Source organism: Scyliorhinus canicula, chromosome 1, assembly GCF_902713615.1.
Source record: "Scyliorhinus canicula chromosome 1, sScyCan1.1, whole genome shotgun sequence".
Taxonomy (NCBI): Eukaryota; Metazoa; Chordata; class Chondrichthyes; order Carcharhiniformes; family Scyliorhinidae; genus Scyliorhinus; species Scyliorhinus canicula.
The window spans coordinates 139,246,450-139,268,485 of record NC_052146.1 but is presented as its reverse complement, the minus strand read 5'-3'; the positions used below and the strand labels follow the sequence as shown (position 1 = coordinate 139,268,485).

Below are 22,036 nucleotides of genomic sequence, written 5' to 3'. Positions count from 1 at the left end.
GGTTTCTTCAGGATTGCATATAATATTTGATTATCGTAATAATCCTGGGCTGAGAATACTGGCAAAATGGTGCTGATGGAAAATGGGTCTGTTTCTGTTGCCTAACTATACCAGCAATGTACTCAGATTGTATTGTGGGCATCCTCGGAGTTGACTGGCTGATGAAATATATGGTAGTTTGCCTCAGTATTAAAATATTACACAAATACACATAGCATCTTAATTATTTTGCACTTGACATTAAGTGAGAGAAAATAATAATTTTTATTTATTTCAGAATATGAGTACACATCAATAAAATTATACATTTTTGTCTGGTCTTGTTGTCCATCATTGTTCTTTTCTTTGGGAAGAATCCACCTCTTTTTAAACTCCAACAATTTGATAGGCGCTGCTTGAAGGGTGACAGAGTGGGCCTGTTCTTCAACTTCTGCCAATGCAACTCTGTATTTGGTTGCTGGAAGGAAGTTGGGTTGAGTCAGGGGAGGCACAATCACCAGCTTGTCTACCCTCTGCATTCACCACCTGTCCTGATGTAGGAAGATATGACAAATTCACTCTGGGGAGACTTACCATTATTGACCACCTATTCCGCACCAGAAATAAAATGGTTTCACTGGCCAGTTGAAAATCCGCTCGGGATTTATTGCAGCCCGTCTCACTGGCTGATTTTCCTCCTCACCAGACCAGCTAGTTGATTTTTGCTGAGGAAATGTTCATTGAGACCCAAAGCTAAAAGTGATTGGGTCGCCCCAACAGCTTCAGTGAGTGGGTGCAGTGAGCAATCCATTGATATCATGCCCATTTGACACTCGGCTTAAAAGTCACCCCTTACCCCCACCACCTTCCATTAAGTTTTTAAAAATAAATTTAGAATACCCAATCAATTGTTTCCAATTAAGGGGCAATTTAGCATGGCCACTCCACCTACCCTGCACATCTTTGTGTTGTGGGTGCGAAACATGGGGAGAATGTGCAAACTCCACACGGACAGTGACCCAGAGCTGGGATCGAACCTGGGACCTCTGCACCGTGAGGCAACAGGGCTAACCCACTGCGCCACCATGCTGCCTACCTTCCATTAAGTTAATGGCTGGAGGCATAGCCCTCATCCTATTGTTAGCTTGCAGTTTACAAAACTCTAACCTTCCTCAGAATTAATATGTTGTGTATCTGTTTAATAAAATAACGGATGGACTAATGTTGGATTATAATTATGTACACACATCATAGTAATAGAATTTTGAACTACCTATTATTTTACATATAGAAACTGAAGATTATTGGACTTTTACATGTCTTGGACCTGGGTTAATGGAAGGTGGTGGGGGTAAGGGGTGACTTTTGAATCGAGTGTCAAGTGGGCATGATATCAAGAAATCCAACCAAGAGAATGATGGGGTGAAAGTCTTCCTTCCATACTAACAATAAGGTCCTAAGAAAAATAAATTTGGGCATTTTCAAGCCATTTTCGAGTTGGCATGAATGTCTGGAATACAGAACTTGTAATATCACGCATGGGACTTACGGGGTGGGAATGATTATTGGCCCATGGTCCTTGCGGAATACGAGCTCCTCCACTGAAGACTGGAGAACTCTATTAACCATTGTATAAGAGGTCGGACAGTGAGGCACCGACCAGAGAAGGAACCCTGTAGGGATTACTGTATAGTGTATATACTGTTATTATAAATAAATCTAAGTTCTTTATTTTACACGGCGTGGGCTCCCTGTGTCCTTATTAAACTGGCGATGAGGACTGTGATTATGAAAGAACTGTTCCTCATTTGGTACTAATTTGATAATAATCTCATCCAGACAGGTCTCAAGGATGATTGGTCTGGGAAATAACAAATTTGCCTTTTTCTGAGGTTGGGTTTAATGCATGTTGTTGAGGCAGATCAGGGAAAGTAAGTATTTATTATTGTTCTGTTCGCCCTGCACTAGGAGCACTTGATAGTGGCACGTGACAACTTTAGGAGAAACTGTTTTTTCCCTACGAACTAAAATACCATACCATTTGGGTCAGCATCAAAATTAAGAAAAAAGGTTTTCAAAAGCTCCATTTAACCACAGTTATGAGCTAAAACACGTGTGTTGTGGATCTCTTTGTACTGATATCAATTGTATTACTTTTTACTCAAACTGCACAAAAGTACGTATTTGACAAGAGAATTGAGGACAACCACGTTGTTTGCACAATGGGACTTCAAGCTGGGATGGGTATCTGTTGTTTTCATTTGTATTGTAGCAGATATTGTTAAATTCATAGCATTTTCCTATGATGTGTACATTTAAAACAAACTCATTTGACTATTGTATCAAAGTTTTCCAAACTATTTATAAATATAATAATATTTCAAGTTTATATGATGAAATACAAACAGGAATGTCCATAGTCTAAAGAAGTATCAATTTACCGAGCAAAGCTATTTTATTACAAGTCTGTCAAGGTCAACAGGAGCATGAGAAAACATTACAAAGAAAAATTGAAAAGGTATCTAAAAGTACTTCTGCAAGTCAATGTCCTTTGTGAAATTCACTTAACTTTTATAAATGCTGAGTTAAAAGACTGCATGAGTCAATTGTCACGTAATGCTTTTGAGTTTGTCTAACCTATTTTTTCTTTCAAAATTGCAATTTTAGTCGATTGACTTCTCTCACTTCTGATTTTACTGTTGATTTCATGACAGCACAATCACACATCTTCCTACAGAGAAAGGAATGTCATTCTCAACATATAGTGTCACTTGCTGGCAGGGAGATTTACTACTGTAACTCACAGAATGATTTCTCTTTAGCCTATATTCCCTGTTGCAGTTTTCATGCATTGATGATTCCACATGTAAATAGCTATATCTTTGAAGATACCCTCAATGAAAAGATGGAGGTGATTTTGAGCCCACGTTAGCCGTGCGTGGGATCACCGACGTGGGTGAAAAATCTGGAGAGTGTCATAATATACACATCAGTATATGATGGTGCAGAGACACATACTGACTGACACACTGCAAGACCAATCAACACACACAACACAGCAGTCAATCACCAGTTAGGGCACGCTCACTATAAAGCCAGAGGGCACAAGTTTTCCCGCTCATTCGGGATGCAGCCTCTGAGACAGACGGAGCCCGCAGTCAGTAACACAAACATCCACCATGTACTAGCAGTATAGGCTGGTCAAGTTAGGCATAGGTCTCCAGTCAATCTAACATAGTGTCGACCCACAGTGCAAATATGTTTAACAGCTCTTAGTTAAATAAAATAGAGTTGTACTATTACAAGTGGTGGTAGCCTGTCTATGTTACTGCTAAAGTAAACGCAGTCTCCACAGATCCAGAGTACCCAACACATCAGAGAGGATATGAAAATGCGAATCACCTGGTGAGATTGCGATTTCCAATTGTCAAGCCCCCTCACCTTCAGAGAAATATGACAAATGCTGCTGGAGCCCTGTTACCTCATTTTAATACACTAGCATATCATTAGCGAACACTCACTTATCTCTCACTGAATATTCAGTGGGTGTTGGAGTGACGTCGCGCCGGTACAATTTAAAACAATTGTATAAAAACATGAAACTGGCGAACTCATTTCTGAAAGGGTATTTTGGAGGTGAGCGTTCAGATCGCCCTCACCTTTCGTAGAGAGAGCAATGGAGAGTATATGCGGGACTCATAAAAGTTAAACTCGGGGCCAGAGGCTGGGTTCGCCATCTCGAGGTTCATGTTGTGTGGGGGGAGGTGTTATTTATCATGCATGTAGGTTGGCGTGGGTGGAGTAAGTGAGGGGAGGCTGAGGTGGTCCTTGCCAGCAGCTAGGGGTTGTTGCCAGCAGCGGCACTTCTTTATTGCCTCATCAGTGTGGGAGGTGGGAGAGACATAGCGCTTCCATTCTCACACTACACATGATGAATCGCCAAGTGTGTGTGGGGTTCATGGAGCATGTCAGCATGAAATGACAGCATGGAGAATCTGGATGGGTGAACAAAGTAATGTCTTATTGAAGTGCTATATTGCAATGGTGAGTTATCTCTACTAGTGCCTAGGTTCACCCATGCCCACTAGTTGCCTGCAGTTTCTTACTCTTTTCACCCCCCCCCCCCCCCCCCCCACCCCCCACCCCCGTTATGCCGAGGTATTTCCCCAGGATCCACAGTTGAGATTGAGATGGCCTGCTGACTTGCACACTCTGTTGCCTGAGATGACCTTGGCGGGAATCCCCTGAGGGCCCTGGGCCTTGAGGCGTTGCTGTGCTGCTTCCTCGGTGTCTGGGGTGAGAGCTGTGTCGCTCACAGGGAGGGGGTTGTCAGGTGAGCTGGACACCCCAAGGTCAACCTTGGGATTCAAGGCCATGGGCTGCATTTTTGCTGATCCTCTTCCCTTTGGGTACTCAGGGCTCCTGGTCTCCTCCATGGGATAGAATGCAGTATCTGGGGAAACTCCTTGGTTGTTGAAAATGTTGGCCGAGACCTGATTCTGGAATTCCCAACCGCCTTCCCAGAATTTCCCATTTTCAATAGGGTCTTTTATGTGTGTGGACTGGTTTGGTTTGTGATCCTGCAGCCTGCATTCTGAACCTCGGGCGACTGTGTCGAGTTTTCACATTCTTCCTGGGTCTGCATGAGTTTCCTCTGGGTGCTCCGACTTCCTCCCACAGTCCAAAGACGTGCAGGTTAGGTCGATTGATCATTCTGAATTGCCCCTTAGTGTCCAACGTTAGATGGGGTTATATGGATAGGGCGGAGGGAGTGGTCGAGAGAGGGGGCTCTTTCAGAGGGTCGGTACAGACACGATGGACCCAATGGCCTCCTGCTGCACTGTAGGGATTCAACGAATCTAGGATTCTAAGAAATGTTGAACTACTATGGATCCTGCTTTGGAAACCATGATGTGGAGATGCCGGTGTTGAACTTGGGTGAGCACAGTAAGAAGTCTTACAACACCAGGTTAACGTCCAACAGGTTTGTTACAAACACTAGCTTTTGGAGCACTGCTCCTTCCTCAGGTGAATGAAGAGGTATGTTCTAGAAACATATATATAGATAAATTCAAAGATGTCAGACAATGCTTAGAATGCGAGCATTTGCAGGTAATCAAGTCTTTACAGATCCAGAGATAGGGGTAACCCCAGTTTAAAGAGGCTGGAGGAGGTAGATGTTCAGAGGAAGGATGTATTAGCAATTTTGAAAAACCTGAGGGTCGACAAGTCCCCTGGGCCAGATGGGATATATCCAAGGATTCTTTGGGAGGCAAGGGATGAGATTGCAGAGCCTTTGGCTTTGATCTTTGGGTCCTCACTGTCCATGGGGATAGTGCCAGAGGACTGGAGAGTGGCAAATGTTGTTCCTCCGTTCAAGAAAGGGAATAGGAATGACCCTGGTAATTATAGGCCAGTTAGTCTTAATTCGGTGGTCAGTAAGTTAATGGAAAAGGTCCTGAAGGATAGGATTTATGACCATTTGGAAAGATGCAGCTTAATCCGGGATAGTCAACACGGATTCGTGAAGGGTAAGTCTTGCCTCACAAATTTGATTGAATTCTTTGAGGAGGTATCTAAGTATGTAGATGAAGGTAGAGCAGTTGATGTTGTATACATGGATTTTAGTAAGGCGTTTGATATGGTTCCTGATGGTCGGCTCATGAAGAAAGTAAGGAGGTGTGGGATAGAGGGAAATTTGGCCTATTAGATAAGTAACTGGCTATCGCATAGAATGGTGAGTGGAAAATTTTCAGACTGGAGACCAGTTACCAGCAGTGTACCACAGGGATCAGTGCTGGATTCTCTGCTATTTGTGATTTTTATCAATGACTTGGAGGAGGGGGCTGAAGGGTGGGTCAGTAAATTTGCTGATGACACCAAGATTGGTGGAGCAGTGGATGAGGTGGAGGGCTGTTGTAGACTGCAAAGAGACATTGATAGGATGCAGAGCTGGGCCGAAAAATGGCAGATGTAGTTTAACCCTGATAAGTGCAAGGTGATTCATTTTGGTAGAAAAAAATTTGAATGCGGATTACAGGGTCAACGGCAGGGTTCTGAGGAATGTGGAGGAACAGAGAGATCTTGGGGTTCATGTCCATAGATCTCTGAAGGTTGCCACTCAAGTGAATGGAGCCGTGAAGAAGGCTTATAGTGTGTTAGCGTTTATTAACAGGGGGCTTGAGTTTAAGAATGTATGCTGCAACTATACATGACCCTGGTGAGACCACATTTGGAGTATTGTGTGCAGTTCTGGTCACCTCATTATAGGAAGGATGTGGAAGCATTGGAAAGGGTGCAAAGGAGATTTACCAGGATGCTGCCTGGTTTGCAGGATATGTCTTATGAGGAAAGGTTGAGGGAGCTAGGGCTTTTCTCTTTGGAGCGGAGGAGGATGAGAGACGACTTAATAGAGGTTTATAAGTTGATGAGGGGGATAGATAGAGTGGACGTTCAGAGACTATTTCCTCGGGGGGGATGTAGCTGTTACAAGGGGGCATAACTATAAAATTCAGGGTGGGAGATATAGGAGGGATATCTGAGGTAGGTTCTTTACTCAGAGAGTGGTTAGGGTGTGGAATGGTCTGCCTGCTGTGATAGTGGAGCCGGACACTTTAGGAACTTTCAAGCGGTTATTGGATAGGCACATGGAGCACACCAGAATGACAGGGAGTGGGATAGCTTGATCTTGGTTTCGGACAATGCTCGGCACAACATCGAGGGCCGAAGGGCCTGTTCTGTGCTGTACTGTTCTATGTTCTAAAGAGGTGTGAATTGCCTCAAGCCATGATAGTTGGTAGGATTTTGCAAGCCCAGACCAGATTGTGAGGGATGTATGTAATACGGCATGAATTCCAGATCCCGGTGAGGCCGCACTCAATGTGTGCGGAACTTGGCGATAAATTTCTGTTTGGCGATTCTGTGTTGTCGCGCGTCCTGAAGGCCGCCTTGGAGAACACTTACCTGGAGATCAGAATGCCCTTGACTGCTGAAGTGTTCTCCAACTGGAAGGGAACATTCCTGCCTGGTGATTGTCGCGCGATGTTCGATCATTCGTTGTCGCAGCGTCGGCATGGTCTGCATTTCACACTTCTTTAACCTGGGGTTACCCCTATCTCTGGATCTGTGAAGACTTGATTAGCTGCAAATGCTTTGGAAAGGCTGCGGTTGCAGGGCACAGCCACCAGGCAACGCTCTGACTGGCGGTGACAGAGTATGACTGACAGGTGGGCCATCCAATGAGCTGCTTGGAGCGGGTGAGCCCGGTGTGACCAATGAGAAGGTGGAAAGGAGGCGGGACGTCAGGTGGCTGAGCTGCGAGAGGAAGAAGGTGGGTGCGAGGGGTGGAGGGGAAGAAGGTGGGTGCGAGGGGTGGAGGGGAAGAAGGTGGGTGCGAGGGGTGGAGGGGAAGAAGGTGGGTGCGAGGGGTGGAGGGGAAGAAGGTGGGTGCGAGGGGTGGAGGGGAAGAAGGTGGGTGCGAGGGGTGGAGGGGAAGAAGGTGGGTGCGAGGGGTGGAGGGGAAGAAGGTGGGTGCGAGGGGTGGAGGGGAAGAAGGTGGGTGCGAGGGGTGGAGGGGAAGAAGGTGGGTGCGAGGGGTGGAGGGGAAGAAGGTGGGTGCGAGGGGAATGGGAGGGGAAGAAGGTGGGTGCGAGGGGAATGGGAGGGGAAGAAGGTGGGTGCGAGGGGAATGGGAGGGGAAGAAGGTGGGTGCGAGGGGTGGAGGGGAAGAAGGTGGGTGCGAGGGGTGGAGGGGAAGAAGGTGGGTGCGAGGGGTGGAGGGGAAGAAGGTGGGTGCGAGGGGTGGAGGGGAAGAAGGTGGGTGCGAGGGGTGGAGGGGAAGAAGGTGGGTGCGGGGGGGCGGAGGGGAAGGGAGGCCTGGCGAGGAGGTGAACCCCATTAACCAGGGCTGGGTTGGGCAGGTGGGAGTTCTCCCGGTTTATTGCCTCTCGAGCCCGCTACTCGAGCCCGGGGATCCGCAGTGGTGCCTAGGCCGCGGGACGCCAGAGACCAAGGGCGGCTTGTCCTTGTTTCACAGCCGCTCCTTGTCGGCGGCACGGTCGGATGCAGCGCTGGGTGCACCCGCTGGGTCCAGCCTGCACTACTCCTTAGCTCTTTCCCCATTGCTCACTAATTCCCTCCTGGATTTTACTGCTGGTGATTCAGGTATAGTTTCGGAATAACTGAACCGTGCTGGGGGGAGCCTGCATTTCCTAATGGGCCTTCTATTTATTTGGATATCTCACTTGAAGGTCATCCTAAACTATTACCAAGAAATCCATTTCAGTAAAGTTTATTTAATGATATAAAAGGTGCCACTTCTGTCATCCTGTTCTTATTTGGATGAGAGTCCTTTAAGGTTGGATCAATATATTTAGAAACATAAATGTTCGCGGCACAGAGGAGGCTATTAGGCCCATCCTGCTTGTACAAGCCCTAAAGAGTTACGGGCGGCACGGTACAACGGTGGTTAACACTGTTGCTTCACAGCGTCAGGGACCCGAGTTCGATTCCCGGCTTGGGTCACTGTCTGCGGAGTCTGCACATTCTCCCCGTGTCTGTGTGGATTTCCTCCGGGTGTTCCGGCATCCTCCCACAGTCCAAAGATGTGGGGTGGGAATCGCCGAATCCCTGCCAGGGGTGGGCGTGAATCCCACCCCCGCCGTCTTCCCAATTCTCCTGGCCCCTAAAAATCGGCCCGGCGTGAGTCGCGCCGCCCGCCTCAGAAAATGGCGGGGTCTGATGCGAGGGGAAGAAGGTGGGTCCCGGGGGCTGACCGAATTCTCCGGCCAGCGATGGGCCGAAGTCCCACCCATTCTTTGCCAGTCCCGCCAGTGTAAATTAGAGTAGGTCCCTTACCGGCGGGACCTGGCGGCTTCTTGAGGGGTCGCGGGGGGAGGTGCCCCCACGGTGGCCTGCCCGCAGTCGGGGCCCACTGATCCGCGGGCGGGCCTGTGCTGTGGGGCACACTATTGTTCCGCACCGGAGGCTGTCGTCCTCTGCCATTCCCGGTGTGGAAGCGAATCCCTCTGCGCGTGCGCGGGAATGATGCCAGCACGCGCTGGCGCTCCCGTGCATGCGCCGACTCGCACCGGCCGGCGGAGGCCCTTCGGTGCCGGTTGGCGTGGTGCCAAGCCCCTTTCCAGACGGCTGGCGGGGCACCAACCACTCCGGGGCGGGCCTAGTCCCTGAATGTGCTCCGCACCTTTGGGACGTCCCAACGCCGGAGTGGTTCGCGCCACTCCGTCCTGCCGGAACCCCCCCGCCCCACCGGGTAGGGGAGAATCCCGCCCGTGATGTTAGGTGAATTGGACATTATGAATTCTCCCTCTGTGTACCCGAACAGGTGCCGGAATGTGGCGACTAGGGGCTCTTCACAGTATCTTCATCGCAGTGTTAATGTAAGCCTACTGGTGACAATAAAGATTATTATTATTAAGGAGTTATCCACCTTAATCCCACATCCCAGCTCTTGGGCCATATCCATGTAGGTTTCAGCCTTTCCACTGGAAATGCAATGACTGTTTCTGCCTCTGCCACCCTTTCATGCAATGAGTTCCCAATCTCCTGTATCTTTTTGGTGTAAACAAATCAACATCTCCTTTAATTATTTGCCAAATTGCTTTGCATCTTTGCCTCCAGGTTATTGATTTCTCTTGAAAGGAGAGGCCTTCCTGTTCACTCTTATCTGGTACCTTTATACAGCTCAGTTAAATCTCCTCTCAGTATTTTGTGTTCCAAAGAAAAGATTCCCAGCTGATCCAATCTTTCCTCATACCTATGATTCCCCAATCTGTGTAACATCCTTGTACCCTTTCTTAGTGCAATCACATCCTTCTTGCAATGCAGCAACCAGAACTAAACACCATACTCTAGCTGTGACCTAACTAATGTTTTATGTAATGTGTAACCACCCTGCCCATAGCCCGAGAGGATTGGAAAATTATAGTGGGAGCCTTCGCTATTTTCTCCCTTCTCTCCCAAGCCTGTGATACGTTTCATTTGAGCTGAACAACTAATTTACTGTTAGTGATGCAAAACCTCATATTTCCTTTCTTACCATCTCACCATGTTTATCCCATCTAATATTTCACAATCCTCAACTTGTTTTGTAAGTTGGTTGCTTGGTCTATCTTATCTTGAGTAACTGTGGTCTAGAGCGGGAGGGCTACTTCAAAGTGCTTTATTTACACCATACACACGATGAACTGCTCGGTAGAGAGACCTCTTGAGTACAGACTAGTCCGTCTCCTCTATAGCCTCTAGTTCGTGACTGCTAATGTCACTGTTAAAACATGATCTATGTCACTTATCTATCACCATTATCATTACCATCTATTAACCTATTATATTACAATCCATGACTACAACCTCTGCATCATCCTCTTTGTGAAGACAGACAAAGTATTCATTAAGAACCATATTTATGCCTTCTGCTCCATTCACATATTACCTTTTAGATTTCCTTAAAACTAATTCTAAAACTGTTCTTTTTCTTTTTGAGCTTGCTAAGTACTGGTTCAAAAGTACTCCTAAATGTATTTAACCTATTCTGTGCCCTCCATATCATTTTTGGATTGGCCACACTAAATTGCCCCTTAACTGGAAAAAAATAATTGGGTACTCTAAATTTATATTTTTAAAAAAGCATTAAAAATACTGCAGCTTTCCACTGCCCTTGTATCCTTCTTCTAAAATGGTGACTCGACCCAATCCTAATTAAGGGTGTATCGCCTCAAAAAGGAAAACCATTGAAGGGCTGGAGGTGGCGATAAACACTGCTGCAAGCTGCTACCTACTTTGACTTTCAGCTTGAGTGAGTTGAAAACAATTCTGTCCAAGTTAGGCAGCAAGTCAGAATTTTCTTGTAATTTATGGTTGAGAGATAGTGACCACTTTCAGAAATTAGTAGGTTTTTCATTTCTTTGTCTTGGAGACAGCAGGAAGGCAGTTTAGTTTTCTGTGGAAATTTAAGATTTTTAAAAAATTCATTCGATGTCTGTGCCGCTGGCTGGGCTAACATTTATTGTCCATTCCTAATTGCCCTTGAACTGAGGCCATTTTAGAGGCATTTAAGAGTCAACCACATTGCTTTGGATATTGACTCGCACATAGACCAGACCAGGTAAGGATGGCAGATTTCCTTCCCTGAGATACATTTGTGAACCAGAACTTTTTTACGACAGTGATTTCAGTAATTCAAGATTTTTGCTGAATTCAAATTTCACCATGGTGGGATTCGAACCCAGACCCTGGGTCTCTGGGCTACTAGTCTAGCAATAATACCACTGCCTCCCAATATTAAAACTATATTCTCTCTCTGCAGCCATCATGTGGCCTCTTTTGTGGGCTGCCGCCCGTACGTATGCACCCTATGTAACGTTTCCTGTGGCCTTTGTCGTGGGTGCTGTGGGCTACAATTTAGAGTGGTTTATTCGTGGGGACCAACAGCAACCAGTTGAAGAGAAAAGCATTTTTGAATTGCGTGAAGAGAGAAAGCTTGCTGAGATCACAAATAAAGATTGTACCAAAGTGCTAAGCCTAAAGGACAAACTGGAGTTCGCGCCAAGGGCAGTGCTAAACAGAAATCGGTCGGACAAAGCCAGTGATAGCTAGCCCAGGAAAAATGATGCGAGGGAGCAATGGTTTGTGGATGGCACAATGTGCGTTGGAGTTGGAGCATTCACCAAACTGTGTTGTTGCAGAGTTCATGGAAAGATAATTAATTGGAGCTTTTTCCCGGATTTCCTGAGAAGTAAAACGTTTGAAGTTTCCAGGCTTTTTTTTATTGATCCTTCAAGAATTAAAAGCAAAGAAGTCTCTGATGTGGTTTATTCTGATGAATCTCCTGTGTGGCTTCCACCCCTATCCACCACTACATCACCAGGTCTCCAGCTGTCATTCACTGGCTGGTGCATTTTGGCCTAAATGTCAAAATCCCTGACTTGCTAATTTATTTATAATGTATTATAGTTGGATTAGATAAGGATTACCAATGAAAATAAAGTTACTGAACAATGATTATTTACATTGTGAGTATTACCAAGTCTTAAAAATACCCTCAAATATAGACAAGCTTGTGATCCCCTTTCATTTGATTTATATGTGAGAATTCGTTCGTACCGATATATTGGGTTGGATTTTGCAGGGATGGGTTTGTGGTGACTCACTCAAAGCTTTTGCACTGTGGACCTCAGTTACTCCACTCCCTCTATCTCCCTATTATGCCACCATCTCTTGCCTCGTGTGTTGTGATGTACATGTACTTTTAATGAGATGTATCTTAAACTGCTGTCAATCGCTAACACCCCAACAAAGGACGTGATGTATTAGTTTCATGACTGTGAATACGGGCTGCCACAGCAGTCGAAGTTAGATGTGCGCGTAGCCTCGCAGTTAACTCTGTATATAGTTTTATCTTCAAATAAAAAAAACACATTATTGTCTTAGCAATCTTTGTATGAGTGGTTTAAGTTTAAAAGCAGAGTTAAAAAGAGTAACACCCTGCACTGCCTCTGATTTGCCATGCTGCTTGATCAAGATGAGCAGCTAATTCCTCCAGTTAAATATTGGGTAGGTTAAGGCCATTGACTTTGGTCATCAAAAGTTCCATTCCCTAATCACCAGCTCCATCTTGCTCCTTGACCACTACTGACGCTGAACCAGACCACCAAAATATAACTCTTCTCTACCCCTTCCTCAGCTTATCTGCTACTGAAGCTCAAACTGGTGCCTTTGGTACCTCTAGTTTCAAATATTTCACTGATCTCCTGGCTGGCTTTCTACCCTGTACTCTCCACAAACATGGGTTTAATGAAAGCTTTGTTGCATGTATCCAAGCTTAACTGAGTCCCATTCTCCCATCACCCCAGCGTTTGCTAACCTACATTTAGCTCCTGGTTCAGCAACGCCTCATTTTTGAATTTCTCATCCTTGTAAATCCCACCATATCCCTGCCACTCTCTATCTCTAACCTCCATCAGCCCAACTTCCCTCAGATTCCTGCCTTCCTCCAATTCTGCCCTCTTGCACATTTCCAACTGGCAATAATCTAACACTGGCAGCAGTGTCTTCATTGCTGACGTTTTTTAAAGATGCAACCTTCTCACTGCCTTGCAATATCTCCCTGTTAACACTCTGTTTAAAGCATTCCTCTTTGACCAAATGGTGGTCACCTGTCATTATGTATCATTATTTCGCTCAATGTCCTATAATAAATGATGGGGTGAATTGGGACTTCTGTAGAGTTGAAAAGAATGAGAGGCGATCTCATTACAATCTACTAAATTCTGAAGGGGATTGATAAGGTGGAGAGATTCTTTCTGCTTGGCGGGGAGTTTAAAACACAAGGGCACAATCACAAGATAAAGGCCCAATTACTTGGGTCTGATGATGAGGAGAAATTTCTTCAATGAAAGGATTGTGAGTTTTTAAAATGCGGCCCAGAGGGTTGTAGATGCTCCATGATTAAATATATTTAAGGTGGAGATAAACAAATGTTTGGGACCTTGGGGAATTAAGGAATATGGAGAGCGGGCAGGAAAATGGAGTGGGCTCAACGTGCCATGTGGTCTAGTCCTCCTCTTATGGTCTGGTGTCAAATTTTGTTTGATAAAAGTCATGTAAAACATATCCTGAAGTTTTACTTCATGGGCACTATGTAATTGAAAGTTTTTGTTTTTTGATGACCCATCCCGGCGTCGCCAGAGGTGATTTCAGTTTTGTGGGTGGCACAGTGATTAGCACTGCTACCCCTCAGTGCCAGGGACCCAGGTTCAATTCCAGCCTCGGGTGACTGTGAAGTTTGCACATTCTCCCCATGTCTGCTTGGGTTTCCTCTGGTTTCTTCACACACTCCAAAGAGGTGCGGGTTAGGTTGATTGACCATATTAAAATTGATCCATAGGTTAGGTGGGGTTACGGGGATGCTGCGGGGTGTGGGCTGAGGTTAGGCTGCTCACTCAGGTTGGTGCAGACTCGATGGGCCGAATGACCTCCTGCAGTACCCGTGTGGTCCAAACGTGGGTTTGTATTCCTTGTGGAAGTTGCAAGTGTTGAGAAGACAGCACTCCGCTCACTCTTCGTCCAATCCCTTCACCACTGATGCACAGTGGCAGCGGCGTGTACCACTGACAAGATGCATGCAGGAACTCACCAAGATACCTTAGGCAGCAGCTTCCAAACCCACGGCCACTACCATCTAGAAGGATGAGGGGTGGGTGAAACCTGTGAACACGCCACCTGGAGGTTCCCCTCCAAGGTATTCACCACGCTGACTTGGAAATATAAGACCATAAGACCATAAGACATAGGAGCGGAAGTAAGGCCATTCGGCCCATCGAGTCCACTCCACCATTCAATCATGGTTGATTTCAACTCCATTTACCCGCTCTCTCCCCATAGCCCTTAATTCCTCGAGAAATCAAGAATTTATCAATTTCTGTCTTAAAGACACTCAATGTCCCGGCCTCCACCGCCCTCTGTGGCAATGAATTCCACAGACCTATCACTCTCTGGCTGAAGAAATTTCTCCTCATCTCTGTTCTAAAATGACTCCCTTTTATTCTAAGGCTGTGCCCCCGCGTCCTAGTCTCCCCTGCTAATGGAAACAACTTCCCTACGTCCATCCTATCCAAGCCATTCATTATCTTGTAAGTTTCTATTAGATCTCCCCTCAACCTCCTAAACTCCAATGAATATAATCCCACGATCCTCAGACGTTCATCGTATGTTAAGCCTACCATTCCTGGGATCATCCGTGTGAATCTCCGCTGGACCCGCTCCAGTGCCAGTATGTCCTTCCTGAGGTGTGGGGCCCAAAATTGCTCACAGTATTCTAAATGGGGCCTAACTAGTGCTTTATAAAGCCTCAGAAGTACATCCCTGCTTTTATATTCCAAGCCTCTTGAGATAAATGACAACATTACATTTGCTTTCTTAATTACGGACTCAACCTGCAAGTTTACCTTTAGAGAATCCTGGACTAGGACTCCCAAGTCCCTTTGCACTTTAGCATTATGAATTTTGTCACCGTTTAGAAAATAGTCCATGCCTCTATTCTTTTTTCCAAAGTGCAAGACCTCGCACTTGCCCACGTTGAATTTCATCAGCCACTTCTTGGACCATTCTCCTAAACTGTCTAAATCTTTCTGCAGCCTCCCCACCTCCTCAATACTACCTGCCCCTCCACCTATCTTTGTATCATCGGCAAACTTGGCCAGAATGCCCCCAGTCCCGTCATCTAGATCGTTAATATATAAAGAGAACAGCTGTGGCCCCAACACTGAACCCTGCGGGACACCACTTGTCACCGGTTGCCATTCCGAAAAAGAACCTTTTATCCCAACTCTCTGCCTTCTGTCTGACAGCCAATCGTCAATCCATGTTAGTACCTTGCCTCGAATACCATGGGCCCTTATTTTACTCAGTAGTCTCCCGTGAGGCACCTTGTCAAAGGCCTTTTGGAAGTCAAGATAGATAACATCCATTGGCTCTCCTTGGTCTAACCTATTTGTTATCTCTTCAAAGAACTCTAACAGGTTTGTCAGGCACGACCTCCCCTTACTAAATCCATGCTGACTTGTCCTAATCCGACCCTGCACTTCCAAGAATTTAGAAATCTCATCCTTAACGATGGATTCTAGAATTTTGCCAACAACCGAGGTTAGGCTAATTGGCCTATAATTTTCCATCTTTTTTCTTGTTCCCTTCTTGAACAGGGGGGTTACAACAGCGATTTTCCAATCCTCTGGGACTTTCCCTGATTCCAGTGACTTTTGAAAGATCATAACTAACGCCTCCACTATTTCTTCAGCTATCTCCTTTAGAACTCTAGGATGTAGCCCATCTGGGCCCGGAGATTTATCAATTTTCAGACCTTTTAGTTTCTCTAGCACCTTCTCCTTTGTGATGGCAACCATATTCAACTCTGCCCCCTGACTTTCCTGAATTGTTGGGATATTACTCATGTCTTCTACTGTGAAGACTGACGCAAAGTACTTATTAAGTTCCTCAGCTATTTCCTTGTCTCCCATCACTAGATTACCAGCTTAATATCCCCGTTCCTTCACTATCACTGGGTTAAAATTCTGGAACTCCCTAATAACACACACGGGTGCACCTACACCTTGGATACTACAGAGGTTCGAGAAAGCAGCTCATCACCCCCTTCTGAAGGGCAACTGTGAAGTGGCAATAAATGCTGGCTTGTCCAGTGATGCCCCCATCCTGTAAATTAATTTTTTTTAAATTGTATGTTTCTGGAATTGCATTGTATATGCTTCCTGGAAATTGTGTGGAAAGAAGGTATTTGCAACATGCACTTCACCAGATGTAATCTTTTCATCACAAAAAGAACATTGTGCACTTTCTGTGCTCCAACCTTTTGTTGACAGCTGAACACTATCAAGAATAATTGGTTTGATTTCATAGTGCCAGCAAGGTTGTTTCCCTGCCAACCCCCCCCCCCCCCCCCCCCCCACCCCCCCCACCCAATAGCAGAGCTCACTGTGCCAAGGGATTATTGACTGTCGAGTTGCACATGTGATTCATTAGTATCGAGATCAAAATTTCCGCAAGGTCATGGAGGAGGACTGGGGAAAAAGTCTACAGGGAGGAAGGCAGACTCTGAAGCCTTCACCCTGCTTCAAAATCGGCATAGGCAGAAGCCAGAAACATGTATTTTCCATGAAGCCTTTTCCTGAAAGCCTGAAGATATTCTCTGTAGCAGACATTTTCAAGAGTTGGCTGCGCAAGGAGAGGTAGCAAGTCTAGAGTTCTATTTGGCTCACAAAGAATCGCAAAGTCAGTTGAAATGCTCAAGCATTGCCTTATAGTGTGTCTCAGGCAGCACTAATACCTGGATGGGGTGGGGGAAATAGAATTTTCACTTCTAATAGTAAGTGACTGGCGGGGCCTTTAGGAATGGAAATTGCTGAAGCTGACTGTGTTGGAAAGCTGGCTCCAACCCACTGGCTTCCGTATTTAACTGCAGTTGTTAGGCTGCACGCCAGCGCAACTCTGGGGAGAGCTGGATGGACAATTTAAGAATGATAATAGCTCATTCAGTGCTACATTAACAGGACTTTTGGAATTTAACAGTGGACTTCCTGGCTTTCCAAAATTTACACCAATGAAAGCAAGGTGAGAGGACAGCAACAGCTGAAGGGACTGAAGAAACGGCTAAACAAATTGCCATAAGTCGGGCAACCTCGCAGTTGCTTCCTTGCCTTATTGACTGGAAGGCTTTTTCTCAGTGCCTGTTCTGAGAGTTTACTTTTACTACAGGTGATTTCTACTAATTTGGAGGAGTCGTTCATCTTTGGAAGTGATTTTTTTGTTGGCTTGGAGATTACTCTACTTGGGAGATTTGTGCAACTGATTTCCACTTTGCATCTGTGAGAGATCAGTATGGATGCTGCTTATGGTCTTTTAGCTTGGGCCTCACATGAGGAGCAAGATGACCAACAGTATGAGCACCATCACCAGGAGTAGCTGCTTCTCACCGACCTGTAACTCCACGGGGAATAGGACAGCAGATGTGCAAGAGTGGTGTAGTTTGCAGGAGATAATAGCTGCAATATAGGGTGTACAGGCATAGGACATGATTGAACACCAGTGTCCCAGGAGGCTCAGGGTTTTGCAGCTCGAGATCCGGGCAGACAGTCACAGAATTTTATAATTGATTGCGCACAGATGCCGTTTTTGCCAGCAAGGCAATTGTGTACATTTTGATCCCAGATTTGGGGCAGCACAGTGGTTGGCACTGCTACCCCGCTGCACCACAGATCAGGGTTCAACTCCAACCTTGGGTGACTGTGTGGGGTTTGTCCCTCTCCCCGTATCTGCATGGGTTTACTCCAGGTGCTCTGGTTTCCTCCCACAGTCCAAAGATGTGCAGGTTGGCTGGATTGGTCTTGATAAATTGCCCCTTGGGGTGGAGTTGGAGGAATAGGGTGGGGGATTGGGCCTAGATCGGGTGGTCTTTTGAAGGGTCAGTGCAGAATCGATGGGCTAAATGGCTTCCTTCTGCACAGTTGGATTCTAAACATGAGTGGTCACTCAACTTTACAGCTCTGGCTGTACACTCCCATGTGCAGGGTGTCACTGACTGTGCTTGTGGCAATTGAACCTCCCCGTATCATCAGGAGTATTTGGGAACCACAGAAGCTTTGATCCATCAACGTGCAGCTGGGGTGTGTCAAAAAAGATTCTACTGTTGCTGTGCGCAAGATTCCTCGGCAGCTGCCACAATGCTTTCATCCTGCACTGTCCACCCTCCCTATTCTCTTTGCATCTTAAAGCAAACCTACCTACTGGCTGTTTGGAGCCAAAGGTACCCATTTAAAATCTGACACCCAAGCAATTAGGTGCAGGATCTGAAGAATGAAAGCCCATTTAACAATGCGACATATCATTGAACAGTCAACATGCTGAAGATGAATCCCAGCTACCTCTGAAAGATGTGAAAGCACCCGTGAATACATACTAGCCAGAGTGTACAGAATGATCATGGTATTTTGTACTCTATAGAACATTGCACAACTGAGGTTTTTACCACCAGGAAGAGCAATCTGCAGAACACAGGCTTCTTCAGAGGAGGGTGAATATGTGACCAGTTCACCAGCAGTAGTTCGTTCGCTGTTCAGGGTGCTTTCAGAATAGTGACGTTCAGTTGAGGTTGCACTAGCTACCCATCTGGCAGTCACATGCTAAACTCACTCTCCCCCCCCCCCCCCCCCCCCCCACCCCCCACACACCACTACAAACTCCCTCCTTCTCCACCACAGCCTCTCTCCGCTCCACAACCCACCTCCCCACCATCGCTGCCACCACCATTCCCCCAACACACATGGTTGTGTTCTAGATTGTTCAGTTTCTGCTTCATTAAGATAAAGATTATTTGTCTGCACCACTTTCTTGACTTGTCCATTCTTGCCTGTCAGGTAAGTGATGAATGGTAAGACAAGGCAATGGGTAATGCTGAGCAACGGGTAGTTGTGAAAGGGGTACTTGGTTCATTGCTTTGAAAATGAAATGAAATGAAAACCGCTTATTGTCACGAGTAGATGGCGACTAGGGTCTTTTCACAGCAACTTCATTGAAGCCTGCTCGTGACAATAAGCGATTTTCATTTCATTTCATTTTCAAAGCAATCAATGGCATGATATTGCAAGCTTTTATGGGTGGGCAGTCCGGAATTAGGAATGTTGAAGGCATTCACTGTAGATTTGATCTGGTTTACTCCACTTAGCTTACAAAGTATTTCCTCTCAGACTTGTAAAGAGAATTTTCTCTGGAAAAACTCATTCCCATTGCATTCCTTGTTGATAAAAGATAACAGTTTATTTCCGCAGTCAGCAATAACAGTTTGTTCTATTTCAGAAAATGTTCAGTTTAATGCCGATGATGATGGCAAGGAGGAGACCTATGACTCCCAACATGACAGTGGTAGAGAAAGCGAACCCTCCTGTACCTTTCAGTGAAACAAAATGAGAAAGAAGCATTGAATATCAAACCTGGTGCAAGAAGACTGATGGTGTCATTAGGCCACAACTCCAAGCTTTAAATTGGGTCCCTCCCAATCCAGCCCCTGCTGGCCATCCACCCCAGTCCACCCCTCCCTGACCTACCTGCCTGTACCGAGAGACTTAACCAACTTCAAATTTGGCAAAGTATATTTATAGGAATGGTTAGTGAATTCAGTTGATTTTAACTCCTCTCGCATCATTTCCATTTTGTGCAGATGGTTAAAATTGCCCCCATAGTTTGTGTGTTTTATGTAGATTTATTTAAAGAAGGCATATGTATCCAATTTACTTTTGTAAAATTACAGTATCAATTTCAAACCACAACCCTACTTAAGGACCATTATTCCTTTATGATATATTACTATAATTTCTGCGCATGCTCAGTGGGCTGGACAGCAGAGTGAGGCCCACAGGGTGGGCTCAATTCCTGTACCGGCTGAGGTTATTCTCAACCTTGCCCCTCACTGAGGTGTTGTAATCCTCAGGTTAAATCACCACCAGTCAGCTCTCCCCCTCAAAGAGGAAAGTAGCCTATGGTAATTTAGGACTCTGAAGACTTTACATGTATAAATAGTGGAGTGTTGGGATCCTAATTATATGAGCCAAATTCAAACTAACTTCAATGGACATTCCCTTTCCAAGGTGAGTCTTGCTAGTCTCAGGAGACTACCTGTTAACAGAATAGAAGACTAGATAATGTGTTGTGTTAATTCCCCCTCTGGCTTACCTCATAGCACAGTATGTACAGTTGTTGGTGTTCCTCTTCCCACATCTAGTTGTACACAAGGCAGACTTTCACCTGTTTCCTCAAATCCCTAGCCTGTGGCCAGAGACTTATAGTTTGCGGGGTGCCACTTTACATCAAGCATGGCTGACCAGGCATCCCTCTCGCTCTTATTGCCTGCAGAAAGACCTGTGCTGGAAGGACTTTACAGATTGATACACAACCTGTTGGCCACATTATAAACATACCTTCCTTGGCCATTAAGTTCCTTGGCCATTAAGCCTCGGAACCGAAGCTTTTGGTTCAGAGAAAGGGATGCTACCTACTGCGCCACAAGACCTCCACTATATACTGTGCTGTAGGGAGGAAAAACAATTCTTTCCCTATGAATTTAAAGGCAGCAATAGTCAAAATCTGTCAGTGAGCTCACACAGTGTTGGGCAAGAGTAGCATGGGTGCACTAAGCCAGCTTAGTAAGATGGTAAAAAGAGAACAGAATATTTTACCAATGGACTGAAGTATGGTCACAAAATGTCCAGGTGGCACTTCTCCTCCGTTGAGTCTTGCGCTGATTGACATTAATGTGGCTGCCCAGGAACCTGCTGCAATTCCAGTGGCAGTAAATCCAAGCGCAGCAATGAAGCTGTTGGCAGCATAAATTGTAAGAGCTGGAAATGAAAGTGTTCAATTTAATTTGAAGCTTTGCAATAATTATGTGGTGAGACTAATTGTGTACACCAATTTTCCCATCCCTTTTCTTTCCTCCTCTCTTGGGAGGTGATGATGTTTGTTTCAATGCAGTTCAAGCCCTGATTTTTACTGTATATACCTCCTGTGATGCAATTCAGTTTGTCAATAATTCCTATCTTAGCAGGTATTGTGAAATGGTAATGGAGGACATCCTGGTATGATCTTGGTGGTAAAGCTAAAGTTGCAGGGTAGTATTATTTCATAGGCAGTGAATAGATCAGAGTGGTCACAATTAATTGAACTGATCAAGGCCTCCATGGACACGATGGAACTTGTAATCCTTTGGAAAGTATCGATCTTAATTTGAAGTATGTTTTTCAACCAGGTTACAAACTGAATTATGTGACCAGTTTTACTTGATCATAGCAGTAAATTGGCTATTTTACCCAGTGGGTTACAGGACAGTTCACAAACGGAAACTCCGAAAGCAGAGTACAGACACCGTAGTCCAGTGAGCACTTCTTACACTGTGTAGGCATTTTTAATGTCTGAGATATACAAACAATTCAGCTGGAAAAAAATGTTAACAGAGAGCTGTCTTCATCCCAGTTGAGTGACTAGAGTTAATACTGCATCAAATTAATATCGCTCGAGCTGGTGTCAGAACAAAGATAAAAAAGAATGATATGGAATCTCAAGGCCTCAACTGTGGGTGACAGGCACTTTAGTGCGATGTATTATAAAACAGTGGGCGAAGGAGACACAAACAATTGAGCACATTTAAAAGAGAACAAGAGGGAACTTCCTGAATACATCATAAACCACTCTACAACTGACAAAATTCATGCATCTGAAGTAATGCTCGAACTAGTGGAGTTTTCCCATGTCCCCACCGGTATGTTCAATGGCAGGTTGGGGATGGGAAGTGGGGAGGAGAGAATCTGGCGAGAATCCAAAAATTGGTTTTATTCTGCCGTGAATTTCCCACGGGATCTTCCGCTGGTGCATTGGGAAACCCGTTGGGGGCCAGCGCAAAACTGATTTGCATCCCGCGACTGAAATGCAGACGAAGGGCTGACTCGAGCTTTCTTCCCTCGCCCGATTCTCCATGACGCCA

At 45.6% G+C, this 22,036-nt stretch overlaps 2 protein-coding genes across 9 annotated transcripts in view; one reads left to right on the top strand and one right to left on the bottom strand.

Annotated features, from left to right (window-relative positions):
* Positions 1–245: 245 nt before the first annotated feature.
* The window catches only part of LOC119967922 (interferon alpha-inducible protein 27-like protein 2A), a 53,876-nt gene continuing 32,085 nt past the window's right edge, over positions 246–22,036 (bottom strand). For 2 of the 4 annotated variants that reach the window (XM_038801037.1, XM_038801021.1), the window contains exons 4-5: positions 20,736–20,897; positions 246–530 (exon numbers count right to left, since the gene is read on the bottom strand). In XM_038801037.1, coding sequence (XP_038656965.1) covers positions 424–530; positions 20,736–20,897 — 269 coding nt within the window. In that variant the 3' untranslated portion in view covers positions 246–423. Of the gene's footprint in view, positions 531–19,298; positions 19,451–20,735; positions 20,898–22,036 lie in introns of those variants that run through there. The other 2 variants (XM_038801043.1, XM_038801030.1) reach the window with 2 other exon arrangements.
* On the top strand, positions 7,162–12,429 carry smim12 (small integral membrane protein 12). 5 transcript variants are annotated; one of them, XM_038801048.1, is made up of 2 exons: positions 7,162–7,309; positions 11,303–12,429. In XM_038801048.1, the coding sequence occupies exon 2, from the start codon at positions 11,308–11,310 to the stop codon at positions 11,590–11,592; it is 285 nt and encodes a 94-aa protein (XP_038656976.1). In that variant the 5' UTR covers positions 7,162–7,309; positions 11,303–11,307; the 3' UTR covers positions 11,593–12,429. The 5 variants fall into 5 exon arrangements, with proteins under 5 accessions (XP_038656976.1, XP_038656983.1, XP_038656990.1 ...); XM_038801055.1 differs by having other exon boundaries at positions 7,261–7,337; XM_038801062.1 differs by having other exon boundaries at positions 7,309–7,327; positions 11,301–12,429.

Coding starts and splice junctions, on each gene's coding strand:
- smim12 (XM_038801048.1), top strand. CDS start 11,308: ATGTGGCCTCTTTTGTGGGCTGCCGCCCGTACGTATGCACCCTATGTA.